Raw genomic sequence first — 23002 nt, 5'->3', positions numbered from 1 at the left:
TTGCTGAGGTGGTTCATAGTACCTTTTAATGCTATAATAGATAATGTTGAGTTGAATAGCCAAAATTCAAAGTAATAAACGCACATCTGTTTAATGTCCCACAAAAAAAAAAAAAAAAAAAGAAAGTTAAACGCACCGACACCTCACGAAAATCAGATCATAATTACAAATCTTGGATAATACTTGCAACACATAAATATATACAGCATGTTACATGTAAGAAATGTTAAAAATTAATCAACTTCAACGTAAACCTAATCAAGTGCAAGGAAGTACGGGCCTTGGCTATCTCATAGTACGGAGAAACCTTGGCCCTTGGAAACGCGTAATATCATAAGAAAGAAACGCTTCTGGTGCGAAGCTTCATGCGTTTCAGGACCACAACAAAACCCCTCTTCGTACAGTACTATAATGTAATGTTAAGTCTCTGTAATTAAAGCACTCAACCTCATCTGCTGAGGGACCACAACAGCTACGCACCAACTGGGAGAGTGACTCCCATGTGGGACATTGTTTGGGCAATGGGCCTGTTTGATTGCATGTGGGTGTAGCCCAAGTTGGCCAACCCAACCCCATATTCTCTTATTCAATAAGCTTGGAACACTTTTTACCTCGTATTTCTTTGGTACATGATATTGGCTAATATGTAATGTTCAGCCCAGACCCATTAGAGGGGAATGCATGTGATGTGGGCTGATTTGTAAGACTAGCACCAGATACGCTACAAGGAAATACATGCTAGGAAGAAGGCCCAATATAGAGATGAGAAGAAGAAGATTACCAAAAAGACCCATGTAGAAGCGCAGGTCGGGTTCCCCGCCTGGCCCGTCCGTAACCCGAACCCGGAGTCGTGACCATAGGTAAATATCCACCAACACTATTCAATAGGTATGTGTATTTATTATCTTGCTACAAATTCTATTGAGTGACCTGATGACTAACTTGATCATTACAATGGTGATGCCTCCCACCACTCTGATCGTGTTCTTGAGTTGGAAAATAATTGGATTATTGTGTGGAGGAATAAGAATCGGTGGCTAAATAAATATGTTATTATTGGAGTTGACCACAAAAAGAATTGATCAGTACAATTCATTTAAAATAACTATTTCTAAAGATATAAATTACATAAAAATTATCACTTTTTTCAATTATCGTATAAAATTTTATATTTCCTAACTGAATATTATAATTTGGAATGTAAGAAGTATCGTATGAGATATTTCTTTGTTTTTAAGTGCTCGTTGAAATAAAATTATTTTGAAAATTTAGAATATTTATTGATATTTTGGGTTGTAATGTTTATTAACTTGTCATGTTCAAATTTTGAGAAAATAAAATAAAGAAAAAAGTGGGACTAGGGTCCAAAATAGTAGCTGAAGACTTTTCTTTTCCGCGACTCAAAAAAGAAAACGTGGATAACGATGCTATTGCTCACTCCTTCCCTTCCCAAACCTCATACTTATTTCTTATATATATATATATATATATATGTATATATATTATTATATATCTATATGAATCAAATTTCAAGCTTATTTTTCCTTTCTTTCTTCGTGAAAAGAATTTCTCTCTTGATTCCCCTCTAATTTTCTTTTATTTTTTCCTATTTAACAAACCCTAATCGGGGAACGATTCGTATATTTCTGGTTCGAAATTCGTGAGGCGATCGTTTCCAGATCTTGGATCATACTCTCTGCTGTTCAGGTTGATTGATTTTTTTTTTTTTTTTTTTTTTGGGTTTTGGTTTTCAATGTGAAAAATATATTAGCTTCGCGAAAGGTTTTGTTTCCTGTTTGTTGCGGTTTTGAAGAGTTAATTTTGATGTGATTCTGGAAGATTGCGTAGCGGATTGGTTGGATTATGATTTGTGCTCTTTTCCTTTGGTGTTTGGGTTGTTTTTTTTTTTTTTTTTTTTTTTTTTGTGGGTTATTGGTTTTCAATGTGAAAAATATATTAGCTTCGCGAAAGGTTTTGTTTCCTGTTTGTTGCGGTTTTGAAGAGTTAATTTTGATGTGATTCTGGAAGATTGCGTAGCGGATTGGTTGGATTATGATTTGTGCGTTATTATCTTGCTTGATATTCAGTTTATTTGATTATCGTTTATGGATTATTTCAAAATCTCCTGTTTTACGAATTCTTAGGCGTTATTTAAGATTTATTTCAGGAGTGTATTTGTTTCAGCGGAGTAGCAACTGGATTGTGAAGTGTCTGATCTTTTTGATCGCTTGGGGTTCGACCTGTATTTTTCACGTGCTTTTGGAGTATCTAAATAATGGAGTATTGTATTTTATCGGTATGTTAAGAATTTAGGGACTGAATTTGAGATATAATGTAGAGATAAAGAATCTACTGAAGCGATTAGTCTTTGTCGTGATTTTGGGACTTGAATAACTCCTTTTGCGGTAATTGCATTGGCTTTTAGACTCCCTAAGCACATGAAGAATGTCGACAAGATAATGGTTTCATTTTATTTGGACACCTATGTAGTGCTTTGAATTAAGCGTTCTCATTGAATCCAGCTGATTTTCTGTATCACATTCTTAAGTTTTCTTACTTTGGTGAATTGAACAGGAAAAATTATGTCTCTTGTACGATCTTACCAGCCACGAGGTGGCCAGTTTCACAGGCACGGTAGACCATTCTATGGTAGAAACAAAAATACGAGCACGAGAGCAACTGCTGCTGACTACAACTGCAACTATGATAACTACGCCCACAATACGAAGCTTGATAAAGTTAATCATGACTCATACAATGACTTCTCTCAAAATTGTAGGCTGGACGGACCCAATTATGACCCTCTTCCTGACATAGTACCTTCCTCGAAAAGGAGAAAGATTTCAGCTTTGTCTTTTGAAGGAAATGAGAGACCTTATCAACACCAAAACACATACCAAAATGATGTTGTAAATCACGCTGACCAGTCTAAACCTTCCAATTGCTACAATGGTTACTCCATTGCCTATCTAGTCCCCAACAGTTCCACTGTTGCTAGGTGCGAAGATGTCAGTGCTTATGATTTGACTAACTCTAAGCGTGACCGGGCGTCATTTGAGGATGACGAAGTTGTTCTTATGTCAAGAGATGAGATAGAAAGATGCTCCCCTTCAAGGAAAGATGGCATTGATCCGCTGCAGGAGGCACATCTGCGATACTCATATTGTGTCTTCCTTCAGAATCTTGGCATTAGGCTTAATCTGTAAGATTTTATCTTGCGGAACATTTAAATTCTGTTACACTATATATGCACTAATGTAGAATTCTGCTGTTTGTTTTGCCACTATACTGTGTGAGTATGCAGTATTACTGTGTTATGTTTATCTCGTTATTCTTTTACTAAGATGCTATTTTTCTGACGCATGTGCAGACCACAAACCACTATTGGAACTGCCATGGTTCTGTGCCATCGTTTCTTCGTTCGACGGTCTCATGCCTCTCATGATAGATTTGTGAGTCCCCATCCCATGAAGCTTGCATTTTTAATTCTAATTTGGACTGTGAAATGCTTGCTAAGGATCCTGCTAATTTGTAGAAAGTCCTTTCGTGATTTGAAGAATCCTTAATTTTCCAACATTTGTTTAGATTACGTTGCACAGGGAAGCTGATTAGCTAATTTGTTTATTGCTGCAGTTGATCGCTACTGCAGTGCTTTTCCTCGCCTCAAAGTCTGAGGAGACACCACGAGCACTTAACGATGTGCTAAGAGCATCATGTGAAATTCTCCACAAGCAGGACTTCACACTTCTGTCATATATGTTGCCCATTGTTAGTATCGTCTCATCAATTTGCCCCTCCTTGTTGTCTGTCTACTTCTCTATGGGATTTTGGTAATGCATAAGAATCACCACTGCTGGAGTTGAATACAAGCTCACAGTTTAACTTTGCAACATAAATTCTGCCGTAATCAAGTTTTAAGGAATATATTATTATTTTCCTTAACCATCTTTTTGTATGGTGATTATTGATCTCACCCAATGTCTTCTATCATGTGTGATTTGCTCGTTCATGTGTATACCTTATATTTCTGACTTGCAGTTCTCTATATTTCTTTGGTGTTCTAGTTCCACCATAACACTGGGAAGAAAATGAAGCTGTCTTCAGGCAATTCAGAAATATGCTTATAGCCAACTGGGATAGAATAATTCATAATTGTCATTGTGATTCTCGGAAATGCTTAACAGATTTAGGAAGGCATGAACCATTATGTTTGATTACGAGCCAATTTCTTAACATGGTAAAGGATGAAAAATATTTAGGAGAATTTACAAGCTCAATTTGTTAGTGCTGTTTTGTTTTTGTTGGCCTTACTTTATAGAATTCGAAAGAATACTTATCTTCCTTGGGGTTTTGGGATTCTATTATTTTCATTCAGTTTGTGAAAATTGTCATTTTCGTTATAAAACTTTGACTAATGTTGATTTGCTTATGAATCATTTTCTTTGAACAGGATTGGCTTGAGCGATATCGTGAACGAATAACTGATGCTGAGCAATTGATCTTAACAACCTTAAATTTTGAGCTAAATGTGCAGCATCCCTATGAATCCCTGACATCCACTCTTCAAAAGTTAGGCTTTTCACAATCCCTCTTGGTGAATCTGGCACTGAACTTGGTCAGTGAAGGGTAAGTCTACCACTTCGAGTATTTGCTTGTCAGTTGCTAATTTGTACGAAAATCTGCTCTAAACAATCCGTAAGTGTTAGAAAGCATGCAGCGTCTAACACTCAATATAATTGGATTCAAATGTGTAATGATTGGCCGGAATGTACTTGAGCTTCAGATTCTGAGCTTTTGTATGTCCAAGCGACAATAGTCAACGCCTGCAATCATTGGAGAGGAGGATGAAATGAATGAGATTTTACTTCAACTATTGTTCCTTGATTTCATCTTATCCTGTTAGTGCCCACACTCTCTTGTTTGCTCTGCTTTCATTCTGGCATATGACATTGATGCTTTGGAATGCCATATAACTGCAGGGTCTATAGAGGATTAGCATGCTCACCTTATGATATTAATAGCTGGCGGTGATGTGCTGTTCGTCGAATGTTATGTTTTTCATCTGAGGTTGAACTAGAGATATCTTGTGGATGCCTTTCCATGCTGACACCTTAATGACTTGCTCAATGGCTATAGAAGATAGTTCATGGATGATTTAACTTATTATTCCGTTTGAACATTTGACCTATGTTCAAACCTGTCGCTCTGTTTACGGATAAGAAGCCTATTATTAGGCGGAATAACTTCAAAAGATTTGTCGAGTTATTTCTGTTGTCAGCTCTGGTACTGACTGTCCTTCAGCTGTACATGATGGCCAGACAGGATTTCACCAATTACTTCCACAAACCAATTGCCTTTTAACTGCTACTGGTTTAGTACCTCAGTTTTCACCCTCCTATTGCCATCACCCACCAAAGGACAACCTGGTAATCCTAATCATCTGTTGCCTTCCATTTCTTTCTTTGGCTACTTATTCTAGCGTCAAAAACTTTATTTTGAATTGACTTCTGGTTTAGATAATTCTAAACCGACTTTGGCAGAATACAAGTCCTATATATTTGTATGGTATATCACAGTGCCCATGTCATGTACTGAGGACACTCCTAAGAAGTGGCAATAGTTACTACACTAACAGAAAGGGAGATTGGGAGGAGGAAGATCCCCACTTTATTTTGAAAGTGAACCCGGCGCCTTATTATGTTCTTATACTTGAGCCAAGGTTATTGACCTTTTCAGAGTAGTCATCCAGGAGGATCATGATAAGGTCCAAGCTTTCTTTCTTTTTCATCGTGTTAAAATCAATGAGGGGCCAAGGAGGAATGATACTCATGTCTTCTGTAGTGCTGGAAACAAGCATCTGCTGATACTAATATGCCATCCTATATAGGCATTGTCTTCCCATATGTGGTTTGTATGGTAAATCACTTGCAGAGCCTGGTGTATATAAAGTAACAAATCTTAGCTGATAGAAATAGTTCTAGAGTCCTCTCTTCTCAATAGAAGAAATAAAAAATAAGAGGAGGAGGAAGAATGAAAACAGAGTAAAAAAGAGAACAAGCCATGTTTCAACATTTCTAGCCTTCTTTTTGGGTCTAGTACTTTTCAATTCTTCAATTTTATATTTAATCTTGTCATAGCATGCTGACAAGTTCTTAGTGTCTGTTTTATTAGTTCATCTTGAGTTCAGTTAGTTTTATAGGAAGAATGTGCTTTATTGTTTACCAATTCACTCCTATGGTACAATAATCTTCTGTTAGATTATCTTCTACTTACTGTACTGTAGTCACATTCTAGGTGGAAATAGTTTGATTAAAAATAGTTCCATGAAGTGCTTAGAGTTGGTTGCTGCACAGAAGTTGTTGATGGCAGAACTCATAAAGTTATTTAACAAGTAATGTTTGTCTATCAATGGGTTGCCTGTATGCTTGAAATTTGTTACTTATAATATGTAATACGTTTAGACTTTATCATCACGTTTATTGGGTGTTGGTCAAATCTCCTCCAAGCTATGGCTACTTTTTTCATGTGGAAGTAGGGGTAATAGAAGTGTTTTTCTTTCTATAAAGAAAACTAATTTTAATGCTTAATAGTTGAGTATTATTTGGTATTATGATATATGATTTATAAAGATGTATGTGGGGTATTCAGAAATCTCCTTATTTAACAATTGTTATTTTTTTTTATTTTGTCAAAAAAAAATCTTTTGAGCATTACTAAACACATTTAGTAGATCATGGCCTGTTGATTCTTACGCTTATTGGATTTATTGGTATTCAAGATGTTGTTATTGAATTAGCGTTATTTCTTTAAAATGGTTTCTTGCGAACCATTTTTATCCATTGACCCATTTTTTTTGGATAAATAATATTTTATTTGGTTAGCTATGTTTTTTCGTATACTGGAGGAGCCATCTTGTAATAAACCATACTTGCTTTTATATCTAGAATGTGCCAATGTGGAATGTTAGCCTATAGCCTAAGGTGGATTCAAGAGAATTGCAACACGATTTTTGCATTTTTCCCCTAGTTAGCAGTTATTTACCTCATTACATAATATTTAGAAGAAATGAGCTATTAAATATGCATTTTGTCATGATAATTAATGTTAAAAAGCTACTTGATATTGATTCATGGTCGTTCTGATGTATAGAAGTTTGTGCTTGCAAGTGTAATTAGTTGGAGACTATTTTTACTTATATGCTTCTGGTTCTGGGAACCTGAATCGAGCTTTATACATTTATTGCGTCAGATGCATACATCAATCGTTGAGCAGATGAATTTGCGAATTTTGGGAAAAGAGGAACTATGACCTATCATATTCATAGCAGAGTTTTGTTTGTGCATGTTTTCTACTTGGTTTTAGATTTCAGATGGCACTCTGGGACTTGGTTCTTTTAGCTCAAGTCAAGTCCTCAAGTTCTTTTGTTCACGGGCAATAAATTGTCCATGTTATTAGTTGTTTTCTAAGAAAGGAAGAACTATTTGGGGGAAAAAAAAGTTAACTAAATATTTTTGTTTTTCTAATACAGGATGTAGAATACTATTTTGGTATTATTTCATTTTCTTTTCTACTTAAGGAATCATTCATTTTTTATGGGGTGTCTTTGACCTCCAATGATTTCGTCTCTTTCTTTTCACTGTACGAGGGTGTTATATACACAATTATGCTGAATATTATGTCACTTCAACACCTTAGCCTTGGAATAAAGGTATGAGTTTGTGGTGGATTCAACAAGAGCAGAGAATATGTTACTGTAATTCATCGTAAGATGTTGTTCACCACTGAAACTAATTCGAAGTTGTATACTTTGTGCAACTGCCTGAAAAATATGCTGGCATTCTTTAGAATTAAATCTGTTTGAATTAGCCTAAGGGCATGTAGGCATGCGTGTTGCTAGCCTTCACATTACAAATTTGAGGAGATTTGGACCATGCTTCGGGAGATTTAGCTTGCCTGCAACATGTGTTACTTCTCTTGTATGTCCATTTAAATCAACATGTCGTGGGGATACTGTGGCAGCAGAGTTTGGGCATGAAGTAGATATTTCTGTAGATGCTGTGACATGGTTTATATTGGGGTATCAGTCGAACATTCTGCAGAAGAATCTTGGATTTTTCCAACTTGGTTGCTGCTTTTCTAGTTGGTAAGGGAAAATTGCTTTGGTTCACTTATCGGCTTTCTCTTGTTCGTATTTCAATTTAAATCTATATTATCTTCTGTGCATAACTGTTTTGTGATTGTGGAGAATGCATTGACTCAGCATTAGACGATGTCAGTTCAGTCGTTGGTGTTGCTGCGATTGGTTTGCTTTAGTTATCCATTTCTGTCTAGATGTATCTATAATGGTGCTTATGTTGACGTTGAGTTTTCTTTGCAGGCTTAGAAGCTCTCTGTGGCTTCAGTTCAAACCTCACCAGATAGCTGCTGGTGCTGCATACCTTGCTGCCAAGTTCTTAAATATGAATCTTGCTTCTTGCCATAATGTTTGGCATGAGTTCCATACACCACCATCCGTACTTAAAGGTATACAAATGCTACACAACTATATTAATTTTAGATTGTGTCTACGATGTAATTGGTACTATGGGACGTCAAATAATGTTTCCGTTGGAGTTTAAGTTTATTTAGTCATCAGATATTGATTGGAATTGCTTGTTTAGGTAAGTCATTGCTTAGAACATTTGAACCCTAAATAACCAATGACTTGTTAACGGTCCTCAATAGTCTTATCATAGCACATGGTATGCCACCATGCTTTTGGTCGCTGTCCTTGGTAAGGCATGGTACTAATGAGGTACTCCATAGTTAAGGTTTTGTTATTGTCCTTTGTAAGGCATGGTACTAATGAGGACACACATACCCTAAAGTCATGCTTATTGCTGCTTCTTACACCGACTGTTTTTAAGTGTGACATTAATCTTTGTAATGATCATTTTTGATGCAGATGTTGCCCATCAGCTGATGGAACTCTTTTAGAAGATCTCAGATGAACTCCAAGCGGTCGATCTAGTTAACATTTACCTGTTGGTTCTGCATCTATTTTAGTTCATTGTACGTTTATAGTACCAAATAACCATTTTTGATGACCGAAGTTAAAAAGCGTTGTGTAGATTGTAGAGCAAGAAGTACGGACACTAATTTAGGTGTAAATCATACACGACTCACGTTGTGTTGGGTGAAATACGGTATCTTGACAATAGTATGCTAAGGTTTTCTTTCCTTGTAAGAGTGCTTGCCAGTAATGGTCATTTTCTGTGCTGACTTTGCCTGCAATGGTTATTTCTCTGTACTAATTCTTACAATATGGTCCACCGTAAAATTTAAATAGTACTACCACCTAAAGATGAAACCATCTTTGGGGATCAAAACTTTAAAGAAGTCAGCTCAGCGTTCGTATACCTGTTTGCTCTCAATTTGTTGGTAGCCGACGTTAAACGCATTGTATGCTTGATTGCAACATTACACCCACCTCAACTTTATTATATATCTAGAGTATGGTTGGATGTGTATGGTTCATGTGCTTCTATGACACTTAGTTCCTCTAATATCTTGTGGTTTCCAAATAAAATAGTCTTACTTTCGTGGGACCACAATTACTTTTTAAAATTCATATATTATTAAACTACTCTTAAAACCGCTGATGAAGTAGTTCAACAATTACTAACTTAATAATGAGATAATGTTAATACAAACATTTATATCACAATATTTTCACCAAATGGTACCACATCATAGTTATTTTTAGATTTCAATCATCAAAATTTAATCCACTGGATTTGCACCATTAGTACCAATCTTTTTAGCTTAAAATGGGTGCATTTGTAACCGTATTAATCAAACTACATAAGACCTTCATTTTCTCACTGAAACTTTCATAGAAATTACTAATGTAATGATGCGAATTTTGTGATTATGGTCATTGTAATTTTGAGATAAAAGATAAAAACTGTATAAAAGTACATTCATTAATCAAAATAATATATAAGCACGATCATACCCCAAAATCATAAAAGACCTGGTATTCTTCAATTTTCTTACATATTTAGTACACGAAATGATCCATAAATGTCCACCCGTGGTGGACTTTAAATGAGTCCATAAAGCGGGGCCAAATTATGTTCTCCACATACTTATGAGTTATTATATTACGTTATATTTATATGTATATAATTAATCAATTGATAAGAATGTATATATAATTAGAAAATAGAATATGTGACAAATATGAATGAAAATAAATAATAGATCAACGGTAAAAAGATGACATGTATCATTTAAAAGAATAAATAATTATATATTATTATAAAACTTTCATAACATAATTGATATTTCAAAATTTTTGATATCACGATCTCAAATTAGTAAGACATACCTCACGCTAAAAATCACCAAATATGTATCAGTTCCACACAGATTAACGCTAAAGCCAGTGCATAGTATAAAAACGTTCTTATCTATGGTAGTAGGATGGTGACAAGAATAAGAAGCCACAACATCCATTTGAATATACGTATGTATCTAATCTATTCATGCACCATTATGATTTATGGGACTCCGTGCCGGCCTCTTCCTCTTTTCTGTTTGTTCTGTGTTTCTTGAGTTGCTTGGAAACTAAACAACATTGCACTACCACAGTGTCTGGACAAAACCATGGATTCAAGAGCTGAGCGGCGCCTCCAAGCAGTTAGGAACCATCTAGTTGGTTCTACCACCTGGGAGCAATCGCCGGTTCTCAGGCCACAACCCACCGTCGGAGATTTCTTTTCTGGTAGCTTTCATTTACTTGTAATGTCTTTGAGCTGAGTTGGATTTTCTTTATCTTTATCCTTTCTTCTTTGTTGGGCTTGGTCGGTGGGCGGCGGGGGAGAGAGGTGGAAACTTTGGGGCTGAATGTTTGTGTTTCATCTTTGCAGAACGATTTGGCAGAAAATATTTTCTTTTTCTTCTTCAAGTGTTCTTGGCTTTTCTAGTGAGAACTGAGAATCGGATTGTTGTATAAGATGAGCATTATTCATTTCCAAAGGATCAGCAAGAAATGACTCTATCCATAGTATTTAAAAGTTGTGATGTTTAAGTATTCTTGTTTTGTTCTCCTCTTGGATTTTTGTTCGTTTGTGTATTATTTTCTGAGGCTTGTTGGTTCTGCAGTTGTCCATTTATTGTTATGGTTTGGTTCGGGAAGGTGCTTTTGTTATGAACTCCTCTACTGGTGATTCATTTGAATTCCATGATTGTTACCGGCTGGAAATAAAAAAGAAAAAAAGAGAAAAGGATAAAAAAGTCAAAACTTGATTTTGGACTACTCTCACGGAGAAAGACAACAGAGACAAGTAGCCCAAGCCTGTAGCAAAGTAGTTCCCTTGAGGACATTGCAAGATTGCTACCCGTCCATCATTTCAGGAACAAATATTACTAGAATGTCTTGAGTGCTAAAACTGTGATCTATCCCAGTATATGTTTTGTCGGTTGAGCATCCTGTTTGTCGTAATTTTCTCATTTTGAGACAAAGAAAAGTCCATCTTTTTTGGGTTGTTATTTTTGTTTTAAAGTGTGGTAATTTTGGTTTTGAATAGGGCTTTCTTCCTTCCCTAATTTTTTGACATTAATGTTGTTTTTTAGTAGAGCAAGGGTACAGTATAGTGCTTCCTGAAAAATTGCAGACTGGGAAATGGAATGTATACAGGTTAGAGTTGTCTATATTACAATTCTTTCTAAATGCTTTCTTAGAGTAGTAAAGTAACATACTGTTATTTTCTTTCAGAAATCGACGCTCTCCTTTGAAACTTGTGAGTAGATTTGTTGATCATCCTGAGATTGCTACTTTGCATGATAATTTTATGTAAGCAACTTTAGATATAACTTGTAAATCATATTGCTCACTTCCTTGCCTTTATTCTATTTCTGTGAAGGACAACTCATCCATTTATTTTTTCTAACTTCGTGAGCATAGGCATGCAGAGAAGACATTCCGAGACTACAAATACTTGGGAACACGAGTTCGTGAAGATGGAACAGTGGGAGAGTAATTTTCCTGCTGGATTCATGCTTCAGTTATTGAGAAGATCTCTTATTTATGTAATTTAATAATGCTACAGGTACAAGTGGATTACCTATGGAGAAGCCGGTGCCTCACGAGCAGCTATCGGTTCAGGGCTAATCAGATACGGGATACAGAAGGCAAGCTTGAGTTGAAATTTTCTCTACTGTTATGATCTTCTTATGTATTGGAATGTAGCACATTGTTCCTCTTCAAACTTCATGTTTTGCTTTCAGCCACATCTCTTATTTCCCTAAACAACCTTTGGTTTTTCCTTGTTGAAACTCCTTTTATCTGATTATATTTCTGTTTTCATTTATATACTACAGGGATCCTGCATTGGGCTGTATTTCGTTAACAGGCCCGAGTGGCTTGTTGTTGATCATGCCTGCTCGGCGTATTCCTTCATTTCAGTACCTTTATATGATACCCTAGGTCAGTGATCAGAGAATATTATTTTATTATCTTCCCAAGATGGGGAGCTATTAAATGCAAAGTGTTCAACTTTTCACACTTCAGGTCCGGATGCGGTTAAATACATTGTGAATCATGCAGCTGTTCAAGCAATATTTTGTGCCCCTGAGACGTTGAAAATTGTGAGATTCAATTAAGCGCTCTTAATTATTTAGGAAGATTAAGTCAGGCATGAGTTGCAGCTTCGTTATGTTTCGAACTTACAATGCAATCTTTTATGATAGATATGATTTAAGGTTGGTTAATAGTTAGGTGATGAACCTTTTTATGGAGATTGTCTGGTGGTGTTTGGTCTAAGTGGAAATAATGTGACTCGAAATCTAGTAAAGATTGATTATCATGAAAGCTAGAATTTCGTATGGATTCAGATTCACTTCAAGAAATGAAATGAATTCTGAAGGTAGTTTATACCATTTTTAAAGTACAACCAAATCATCATTGAAAATCCAGTCTTATTTTGTTTCTTCTGTTTCTATTTATTTTCCAAATAATGTGCCTAATTTCTTATACTTGGAATGCAGCTGCTGAGGTTTTTATCTGAGATTCCATCAGTACATCTGATTGTGGTATGAATATTATCTGTACCAAACTTAATTCATGATTTTGGCACTGTAAAGGAAACCTTTTCAGTTTTTTCTCAACCTCAACTGCTTCATTGGCTTTAGCATTTTGTAGGTTGTTGGAGGAGTTGAAGAGCAACTCCCATCACTTCCATCAACAACAGGGGTTGAGTTTATTTCGTATTCGAAACTACATACTGAAGTGAGTCTCTCCATGTTTTTGTATTTCTTAAGAATTTTATTTACATTGGATTCACCTAGTTCTTTGAGGTACCGTGACTCTTTAGTTTGTATCAACAGTTTAAGTTCACTTGGCTACAATCCAGTTTTCCACAATCAATTTCGTTTTAAGAATAAACGATATCCCTTTAGGGCCTCGGCAGCCTTCAACCGTTTTGCTCACCAACAGCTGATGATGTTGCCACAATATGCTATACAAGTGGTACAACTGGAACTCCAAAGGTATCGTTTGAGTTCTCAATTCCCACAGAGGCTATAATATGTTGTACCTCCAAATATAATTCAACCTAGTTTGTTCTTCTCTGTGTTGTTATGGTTAGGGAGTTGTACTGACCCATGGAAATTTGATTGCCAATGTTGCTGGTGCAAGCTTGGGAGTCAAATTATATCCGTCGGACCTGTGAGTTTAAAAAGATTATATCTCGGTTTTTTCTGTGATTTGCTTCATCTTTTCCAGGACTTGATATTCGAGTTTCGTAATCTCCTTCTTCTTCTTCCTCTTTTTTCTTTTCCCCCACTGGCCAGTTATATATCATATCTTCCGCTGGCACACATATATGAGCGAGCTAATCAGATTTTGGTGGTGTATTTTGGAGGAGCATCTGGATTTTATCAAGGAGTATGACACTGAATTTTCTTATATATCCTCTTCGTGCTACTTTTTGGAATTCTCTGGGAGGATTATTGATTTCTCGTTTGTCACTATTTCCGCATAAGAGTCTGTTATGAATAGAGTGTCTTGTAAATAGAAAATGTAGAGCATCAGAGTTTTAGCATGCATGATAATATCAATGTGGAAAGTAACGGATGTAAGTAAAATACATGTAGTGCAGGAAACAAAGCATACACATGAACTGCTCAAATTGGCTCAAGTTAGACGTTTTTGAGTGCAGTAGCAGCAGACAGGGATTAGTACGGAGAGTCTGAGTCCTATTTTATATGGTGATCCTGCATAAACTATTTAGGAACTTAGCTCTTAGACTTGTTCTTGTTATGCATACACCCAAAATGTTATCCTTTTATGCTTATATTCACGTGGAAACTATAGCCTTATTTTCCAAAATGAAATGATGATATATAAATTTAATTGGCAGCATATTGCATAAATTATAGGTTAATTATACTTAGACCCCTGAAAAAATGTAAAATTACATTCCTTCGAAAATTCACTGTTTACACTTGACTTTTTTTTGTTAGAGTCTGGAAGAATAATGCTAATATTAGCAAAAAGATTATACAAATTTTTAGTTTTACCCCTCATTTAACATTTTCATATAATAATTTTGTACTTATAAGGGGAGAATTGCATGATGTTAATCTTACTCCATATATATATATATATATTAAATTTGTCCCCTTATAAGTACATAAATATATATGACAATATTAAATGGTGGACAAAATTTAAAATTTATTTAGGTTTTTTTTGCTAACGTTGTCATTTTTAATTCAAATTCTAACAAAAAAGGGTCTGAAGAATTTCTGGAGGGGTATAAGTGTATTTCCAAACTTCTTAGGGGGTAAGCGAAATTTCGCATTTTTAGAGGGAGTCTAATTATAATTAATCTTAATTTATATGAATTTGGTTGTCTTCTTCAGAGCACTGACTTGCTGAATAAAGTTATATATATCCCTTTGGCTTTTTTGGTCTTACCAAAAAAAATTAACATCAATTTATTGTCACTGATCAGCCTTTACAGGAAATGTAGGCTCCATCAAATTTACCATAACTTTCAGTACTGTCGTCGGAAACATAGAGAGATTTTTACCTTTGAGTATAAATGCTGATAGTTATTTTCCTTTGTAGGATAATATGAAATTACTGGAGGATATGGCCGTTCTGAAGCCCACTGTATTTTGCAGTGTTCCACGGCTGTACAATCGGATATATGCAGGGTAAAAGTGGGACTCTTTGCTCCAAGATGTATAATTACTGCTTTCCAAAAACTCATTTACAACTTTTCTTCATGCAGAGTAATGAATGCTGTAAAGACATCTGGTGTTCTTAGGGAGAGGCTGTTCAACGCTGCTTATAAAGCTAAGAAGCAATCAATATTTAGCGGTAACTTTGATGAATTGTACTTTTTCTTGCATCTAGCATATGGAAAGACATAAAGAAATAGGGTAGCTTCTTCACTGAACAGAAGAATGCCGTATCTGATAATAGCAATAAGTAACTTTTGAGATTTAACTGAACTCCAAGATCACTGGAGGGGCAGTGCTTCTCGAATTGATGAATTAATTTGTTCATATTAATAAAACTATTCTCATAATTGTTGGTGGATAAAGAGAAATTTATGTTTGTTTCAGGAAAGAAATCATCGCCAATGTGGGATAAATTGGTTTTCAACAAGATAAAGGAAAAGCTGGGCGGTAGAGTCCGGTACATGGTCTCTGGTGCCTCACCTTTGTCTCCTGAAGTCATGGACTTTTTACGAGTGTAAGTTGGTGTTTCGTATTCAATGTCATCTAATTCTTCTCATAATGACTTGGTATTCAAGGTCATGTAATTCTTCTCATAATGAATGATTCTACTTCACATACTCATTAACTTTGCCCAAGTGATGAATTCACATCCTCAGATGCTTCGGTTGCATAGTTGTAGAAGGATATGGAATGACAGAGTCTTCTTGTGTTATAAGCAATATGGACGAAACCGATGTTCTATCTGGTCATGTGGGTGCCCCTAATGCTGCTTGTGGTCAGTAGTCAAGATTCAAGCACACAAGATGTGTGTTCCCTTTACATAATGTGACAGTTTTATTTAACTGCTCGTTTTCTGTCAGAAATAAAGCTTGTCGATGTTCCAGAAATGAACTATACATCAGAGGATCAACCCCATCCACGCGGTGAGATCTGCGTAAGGGGCCCAATAGTGTTCCAAGGCTACTATAAAGATGAAGTGCAAACGTATATACTTATCATTAGTTATTTTTTAATCTTTTGACTTGTAGAAATTGAATGGACTTTTGAAGTAAAACATATGATAGTTTTGTAATTTATTCAGGAGAGAAGTAATCGACGATGATGGATGGCTTCACACCGGAGATATAGGTTTGTGGTTGCCTGGAGGTCGATTGAAGATAATTGATAGGTAAGAACAGAAATTTCAGCAAATATTATATACTTGTCTATCAATCTATACTATATAAAAAAATGTGAACGTCTCTTAAAATTTCTTTTTCTTTTATTTAACTTGACTATATTCTAGGTATTTTAATGGATAAATTATATCTTTGCAGTCACTTGAAAAAGTGCTGATAAATGTTTAAAATTTTCATTTGCAATTTAAGAGAAGAACTCTCTTTATATTGTTAAAGCCATAAGGAATTAGTTGCATATAAAGTCTTTATATTTTGAATAATTGAATATGATAATCATGTTTATATTATCTACTTGTTATCTAGAATAGAACAAGTAAAAGTATTAACAATCAAGAATTTCAATTCTAGACATGAGTAGATAAAATAGAAGAAAAAGATTAGTTCAGTGACTATGTAATCATAAGTGTTGATAATTAATTATTATTTAGTATTATGGATTCAGAATTCTTAAATTAATTATGTGAATACAACTTGACTTAGCTATATCTTTAATTCTTTTACAGGATAAATTTATCAGATAAATTACAAGCATAGCAATAATATATATTAACATAAAATTTTATTTTTATCTATTATCCGTGGAAATATTTAGTGCTTACATATATGTGCCATATTTTAGATATGTGCCATATTTTTGTATCCATATTGTAGCATATTCGTGTCCATGCAGCATAAAATCTCGTTCTATGTCTAGCTCTCGCGGTGTTTCTATCTGACTGTATGTCTATATGACCAGATAAGACTTTGTTGATTGTAACTACTTTGCTTAGCCTGAACAGGGTATTATGTTTTCGTCGTATCTTATAAGTGCAAACTTTCGAGCCACTCTTGCTGTCTGTTCTTGAATCCTGATGGATTTTGGGTGAAGCAGTAAACCAAAGATATAGTGTAGTTGGTACGTTGCAAAAGTTTGATCCTTTTTTCTCCATTGGCAGGAAAAAGAACATCTTCAAGTTAGCACAGGGAGAGTACATAGCTCCTGAGAAAATAGAAAATGTTTATGCTAAATGCAAGTTTGTAGCACAGTGTTTTATACATGGTAAGAATATGATATCCTGATATCGCTCTTCTTTGCATGTGCTTGTGTGTTTGTGAGCAATGTCAGATTAATGCTTGTTGCTGCATTAAGAGACTGATCGGTTCTATATATCGGTTTGCTGATAGGTGACAGCCTCAACTCTTTTCTAGTAGCCGTTGTTGCTGTGGACCACGATATGTTAAAAGCATGGGCTGCCGCTGAAGGCATCAAGGTAACATATGACACAGTTTCTTCACAATCTATCCGCATCACTAAGTCATGAGAATGTCTGTTTTCCATTTTCTACCATCAACGCCCTACACGGTTTCTTCGATCTGAGTGCAGTATCAAGATTTGAAGCAATTGTGTGCTGATCCACGGGCGAGGGGAGCTGTTCTAGCTGACATGGATGCTGTTGCCAGGGAAGCTCAAGTAATAAGCATAAACTAATTAGTCCGACACATGCATTTCTTTATTACTGCATTTTTCTAACGGCAAGCTCTGGTTTTATTTTTTCCAGCTCAGAGGTTTTGAATTCGCAAAGGCAGTTACTCTTGTAGTCGAACCATTTACCGTGGAGAATGGATTGCTGACTCCAACATTCAAGGCAAGTGTGTATTTCTGTTAGTTGAGAAGAAAATTGAGCCTAAAAGGTACTGATTGTTACAGAAATGGTTTGCTCTTTGTTCTCAGATTAAAAGGCCACAAGCAAAAGCCTACTTTGCTAACGCTATATCCGACATGTACAACCAGCTCTCAGCATCTCATGCCTCTGCCCAGAAATTGGTTTGAATTGTGGAAAAGATGCATAAAGTGATGAGACCAGTACATCTTATGACAACATACTCTGGCAAGAATTTGTCCATATGATTGTGAAGAGGAAACAGCAGCCTATCTATAGTTGAACAATTATTGGAATAATAATCAGGACTGCGTACCATCTCAATGGATTTTCTGTTCTTGGTATCTTACACTAGTTTATTCGAGAACTTTAAAGTAACTTACTGTCTCTTTTATTTAACAGTTAAAATTTGATCCAAATCCTGACTTAACACAGATTCATGTCATGGAGGATGATCTTTTCTTTAAAAAAATCTTATGAGACTGTAATGCAATTTGATGGAATGGAGTAATATCAGTTTTACACTTGCAAATTTGATACTATGACGAAGATAAATACTAGAATTTGAAAGTTAAATATGAGTGGTTTAGATGATTAAATGTATATTTTTAGAGACGGAAAACACTAAAACACTACTAATGGAATTAAAGACGGGAAGTCTATGAAAATTATAGATTAATTATTTTTGAACTTAGTTGTTATTTTCAACAAAATTAGAGACATTAGCTTTGCCCAAATGAGAGACAGTTTGTCACTAAAATTTACCATAGGGACCTTAAGCTACATGTGAATGGTGGGTTTGTTCCGTTGCTATTTATTTAGAGACGAAATTTTGATTTTTAGAGGCAAAATATTGAAACTCTGTTTTCTTGCGGTAATTTTAGCATATATATTTGCATTTATGTTTATATACATACTATACTACAAAAAGTTGAAATAGTTTTATACAATAAATTACTAAAGAAACTTAATATTATCTACTATAATCGAACAAAACTGATACGTAACTTTTTACCGCAGTTAATCCATATTTGTTATAGTTTTAGTACCTGTAATCACCCAAATGTTTGCCATATTTTCAATTGCTAATATTTCGACATTACGTGCAAAATCAACTGCTAATAGTCATTGCCTAATTGTGGTAAATTAATATATATTTTACTTTTAACTATTATAATTAATTATATTAAAAAATCACATTTATTCTAGTACTAACAATCATATATAGAACAAGATGAGACGTACATAAAGATAAGTTTATATTTGTATGTGAAAATTATTTTTATATTAAAATATTTGTATATTTTTTAATGTCAACTTTGGATTATTCATTTGATTTAAATCGAATAATATATGAACTCTTGATTTATATTAATCAAGTTATGAACCGATAAAAATATTAATAAACCACCTATTCTTTTTTTTTCATTACAATCCCTCATGATAGGTAGACATTTAAGCCTAACAGGCATTTCATCAGTATAGATTCAACGCTCATCATTCACAGTGTTATAGTCTGGACGATACGCCAAAGCTGAGATTATTTTGAATTTACATTTAGACTGTTTTACTTATCAATTATCACTTCACTGGAAAAAGAAAAAAGAAAAAATCACTTATTTTATCTGATGATTAGCTCTTCTTGTTGTGATGTCGGTCTTCCATCAAAACATTCTCATTCACAAAAATGGTCCAAAAAAGTTGCGATTTGCACAGCAAAGACAGAGATGATTATGACATTTTAGTGAAACAAATGGAACAGAACTCCTTAATTTTAGTAAGAATACGAGGTCTGTATTCTTTTGCCTAGTCAGATTCGGCTTCAGGTCCACTAATACTTCTCTTTATAGAGAAAGAACCGCTAGATTTATAGAATGCTACAATGTTCAGCATTTACGAAAATTAAAGATTTCTCAACCACAAACTGTCCGTACTTTTATCCGAGTTTGGAGTAGCTAAATTGAGTAAGAGGTTGGACTATAAAAAGGGCTCTCAGTAAACAATTCTAACACAAAATAAAAGTTCACATCCTCTAAAGAATAAAATAGAGCTGGAGAGTGTGGGATAAAGAAAATCTATCAGATTTATCTATAGCTCTTTATCTCACTAACTCTAGCCTGTGCATATGTAGTTAGCTGCGGACTCACTCATCTCCCAGCCTGTGCATATGTAGTTAGGCTCGAAAACAGAAAAACTGTATATATTGTCCTGTCTTGTTTGGGATATTCTGAGTTTCAAATATTTTCTCAAGTTTCTGGAAATCTTGCAGAAAAAGGAAAAATGTCTACCGCCGACAAGAGTCAATACAACTCGAGGATAACACCCTATGTGTTTTCCTGCTGGATTCTTGCTGCCTTTGGAGGGCTGATGTTCGGTTACGACATCGGCATTTCAGGTACATCAACTATAAAAATAGATGTGTTTTATTTATTCGAATATGATTAATGATGCAGTAAGGTTGTAACAACGAATTCTTGTCGATCAGGCGGAGTAACTGGAATGGATGAATTCCTGATGACGTTTTTCCCCAAAGTCCACGAGAGAAAGTTGCACGCACATGAAAACAACTACTGTAAATATGATGATGAAATGCTACAACTCTTCACATCTTCTCTATACATAGCAGCACTTATAGCCAGTTTCTTTGCCTCTAAGGCCTGCTCCCTTTGGGGACGCCGGCCCACTATTCTTATGGCATCACTGTTATTTATTGCTGCTTCCATCATCTGTGGCGCTGCTAATACAAAGTGGATGTTAATTTTTGGTAGAGTTCTTTTTGGAATTGGAGTAGGCTTTGGAAATGAAGTACGTATTTTCTACTATCTCGCAACAGGCATAGAAACATATATACATTGGAAATACATATATTGACACTGGGATTGCTGACAAACTTTGCAGGCTGTTCCCTTGTTTTTATCAGAAATTGCACCCATACACCATAGGGGAGCGGTGAATATCCTCTTCCAACTCTTGGTGACAGTTGGGATCCTCATTGCCAACCTTATCAACTATGGAACATCAATGATGAAGCATGGTTGGAGGGTGTCATTGGGGCTTGCAGCAGTTCCAGGATTTATCCTCTTCATAGGGTCTTTGGTCATCACTGAAACTCCTCCCAGCCTTGTTGAAATGGGCAAAGAAATGGAAGCAAGAGCAGCCCTCCAGAAAATCAGAGGTGTGGACAATGTTGATGCTGAGTTTCAGCAGATTGTTACAGGCTGTGAACAAGCCAAACAAGTTAAACGACCTTTCAAGAAATTGTTCAAGAAATCCGGATTCCCTGCTTTGTTCATCTCCACTATCATTCAGGTTTTCCAGCAGTTTACTGGGATCAACGCCATCATGTTTTACGCTCCGGTTTTGTTCCAGACATTGGGATTCAAGTCTGATGCCTCATTGTTGTCGGCTGTCATTACTGGTTTGGTTAATGTAGGTGCCACTTTCGTGTCCATCTATGCAGTTGACAAGGTAGGAAGGAGGAAGTTGCTTCTCCAAGCTTCCATCCAGATGTTTATTTCCCAGGTACTGTTGTTCTTTCCCTGTTGAATTTCTCAAAATGTATGTGTTGTGTTTGTTAATGAGATGAATTTGAACGTTGGTGTAGGTTGCAATAGGAGCAATCTTGGTAACCCACCTGAAGGCGACAGGGTCATTGGACAAGGTGTTGGCAGCTGTGGTGGTGGTTCTAGTTTGCACATTCGTGATGTCATTTGCATGGTCGTGGGGGCCAATGGGATGGCTGATTCCCAGTGAAATCTTCCCAATAGAGACAAGAACAGCAGGTTTTGCATTTGCAGTGAGTACAAATATGATCTGCACTTTCATAATTGCTCAGGCATTCCTCTCCATGCTGTGCCATATGAGAGCCTACATTTTCTTCTTCTTTTCTGCTTGGATTCTGGTAATGGGACTCTTTGTGGTGTTCTTCTTGCCGGAGACCAAAGGAGTACCCATCGAATTGGTTGAGGAAAGGGTCTGGAAGCAGCATCCAGTCTGGAAGAAGTTCTTCAAGGATGATGCAAAGGAGACCACCGACTGATCTACCAATACAACATATTATTATTGTGGATTTCCAATTAGTTTTGTTTTTACTCTTTCTATCATGTATTTAAACATTATTATCAATTTATCATAAATTCTTTTTCCAATTTCTTTTCTTTGGCACTTCTTGTTATTTCTTTAGTCATCATGGGAGTTGTCGTACAGATATTAGTACAGGTGACACATTTATATTTGTGTGTATAATTAATTTAAAATTTTTAAAAAATAATTATTGTTTAAAATATATTAATTACATAAATAAAATATTAAAATTATAAAAAAAAAATGAGAGAAGAAAAAGGATGGTGGAAGTTGAGGAGATAGAACAGAAATAAAAAAATATTCGATTAAAAAAAAAAATTGATAGACCATAAAAATTAAAGACACCAAAAATGATGCATTCCAATTATTAAAAAGTATAGATATAAATGTATAGAAGAGTTGTTTTTATTTTTCTTTAAATTGCTGATAAAAAATAAAAAAGAATTTTATTGGTGTAGTAAAGATGTGTGCTATATATGAACTAAATTACACTTACTATCGGTTATGTTGGGAGGGTGACAATTTAAGGACTCTAGCTATATGGTTGACAAATTATAATTCATTTATACTAATATAAAAAGAAAAGTCTCTCTACATTTACAAACGGTGGCAGCTTAATGACATTGCCACACCAATTATTTACGAAGTAAAAAATGCCCTTCATGCATGATAAAATAACTAACTTATTCAACTTTTCAAAAATTTATATTAATTGATAAATTATTATTATTTTTTCTTTTTGTTAATGTAATGTACTAATTTATAGATTTTACTTTTATTTATACTATATTTTAAAACATGAAAGATTATTTATTATATGTACGTAGGAAAGACATGTCACAACGGTTAATAATTTAATATTTT

At 35.1% G+C, this 23002-nt stretch overlaps 3 protein-coding genes across 11 annotated transcripts; all 3 read left to right on the top strand.

Annotated features, from left to right (window-relative positions):
* LOC105171365 (cyclin-T1-4) lies at positions 1512–9273 on the top strand. Of its 6 annotated transcripts, XR_002287876.1 has the most exons (8): positions 1512–1707; positions 2575–3202; positions 3371–3452; positions 3634–3768; positions 4451–4626; positions 7867–8143; positions 8378–8523; positions 8945–9273. XR_002287876.1 is itself a non-coding variant. In XM_011092446.2 (7 exons), exons 2-7 carry the CDS (start codon positions 2583–2585, stop codon positions 8974–8976), a joined length of 1191 nt encoding a protein of 396 aa, XP_011090748.1. In that variant the 5' UTR covers positions 1515–1707; positions 2575–2582; the 3' UTR covers positions 8977–9273. The 6 variants fall into 6 exon arrangements, 3 of the variants coding, with proteins under 3 accessions (XP_020552808.1, XP_011090749.1, XP_011090748.1); XR_848575.2 differs by lacking the exons at positions 7867–8143; positions 8378–8523; positions 8945–9273 and adding exons at positions 4980–5426; positions 5517–7812; XR_848576.2 differs by lacking the exons at positions 7867–8143; positions 8378–8523; positions 8945–9273 and adding exons at positions 4784–4898; positions 4980–7812 and having other exon boundaries at positions 1513–1707.
* On the top strand, positions 10363–18433 carry LOC105171364 (long chain acyl-CoA synthetase 6, peroxisomal). Of its 4 annotated transcripts, XM_011092444.2 has the most exons (24): positions 10363–10510; positions 10636–10768; positions 11620–11683; positions 11762–11839; positions 11951–12022; positions 12096–12177; positions 12367–12472; positions 12557–12633; positions 13033–13077; positions 13187–13273; positions 13444–13533; positions 13632–13711; positions 13837–13930; positions 15119–15207; positions 15285–15373; positions 15622–15751; positions 15894–16012; positions 16098–16221; positions 16319–16405; positions 17351–17454; positions 17580–17665; positions 17779–17865; positions 17954–18040; positions 18127–18433. In XM_011092444.2, exons 2-24 carry the CDS (start codon positions 10651–10653, stop codon positions 18223–18225), a joined length of 2094 nt encoding a protein of 697 aa, XP_011090746.1. In that variant the 5' UTR covers positions 10363–10510; positions 10636–10650; the 3' UTR covers positions 18226–18433. The 4 variants fall into 4 exon arrangements, with proteins under 4 accessions (XP_011090746.1, XP_011090747.1, XP_011090745.1 ...); XM_011092445.2 differs by lacking the exon at positions 10363–10510 and having other exon boundaries at positions 10522–10768; positions 11623–11683; XM_011092443.2 differs by lacking the exon at positions 10363–10510 and having other exon boundaries at positions 10522–10768.
* Positions 20261–22210, top strand: LOC105171363 (sugar transport protein 8-like). The gene is made up of 4 exons (XM_011092442.2): positions 20261–20450; positions 20541–20860; positions 20954–21577; positions 21660–22210. Exons 1-4 carry the CDS (start codon positions 20336–20338, stop codon positions 22092–22094), a joined length of 1494 nt encoding a protein of 497 aa, XP_011090744.1. The 5' UTR covers positions 20261–20335; the 3' UTR covers positions 22095–22210.

The sequence above is a fragment of the Sesamum indicum genome, linkage group LG10 (genome assembly GCF_000512975.1).
Source record: "Sesamum indicum cultivar Zhongzhi No. 13 linkage group LG10, S_indicum_v1.0, whole genome shotgun sequence".
Lineage (NCBI taxonomy): Eukaryota > Viridiplantae > Streptophyta > Magnoliopsida > Lamiales > Pedaliaceae > Sesamum > Sesamum indicum.
This window is presented reverse-complemented; position numbering and strand designations above follow the sequence as displayed.

Coding starts and splice junctions, on each gene's coding strand:
- LOC105171364 (XM_011092444.2), top strand. CDS start 10,651: ATGGATTCAAGAGCTGAGCGGCGCCTCCAAGCAGTTAGGAACCATCTA. Junction 15,752..15,893: donor GTCATGGACTTTTTACGAGT/GTAAGTTGGTGT, acceptor TCACATCCTCAG/ATGCTTCGGTTGCATAGTTG. Junction 17,666..17,778: donor CTGCCGCTGAAGGCATCAAG/GTAACATATGAC, acceptor ATCTGAGTGCAG/TATCAAGATTTGAAGCAATT.
- LOC105171365 (XM_011092446.2), top strand. CDS start 2,583: ATGTCTCTTGTACGATCTTACCAGCCACGAGGTGGCCAGTTTCACAGG. Junction 3,769..4,450: donor TGTCATATATGTTGCCCATT/GTTAGTATCGTC, acceptor TTCTTTGAACAG/GATTGGCTTGAGCGATATCG. Junction 8,524..8,944: donor ACCACCATCCGTACTTAAAG/GTATACAAATGC, acceptor TTTTTGATGCAG/ATGTTGCCCATCAGCTGATG.
- LOC105171363 (XM_011092442.2), top strand. CDS start 20,336: ATGTCTACCGCCGACAAGAGTCAATACAACTCGAGGATAACACCCTAT. Junction 20,861..20,953: donor GAGTAGGCTTTGGAAATGAA/GTACGTATTTTC, acceptor CAAACTTTGCAG/GCTGTTCCCTTGTTTTTATC. Junction 21,578..21,659: donor TCCAGATGTTTATTTCCCAG/GTACTGTTGTTC, acceptor ACGTTGGTGTAG/GTTGCAATAGGAGCAATCTT.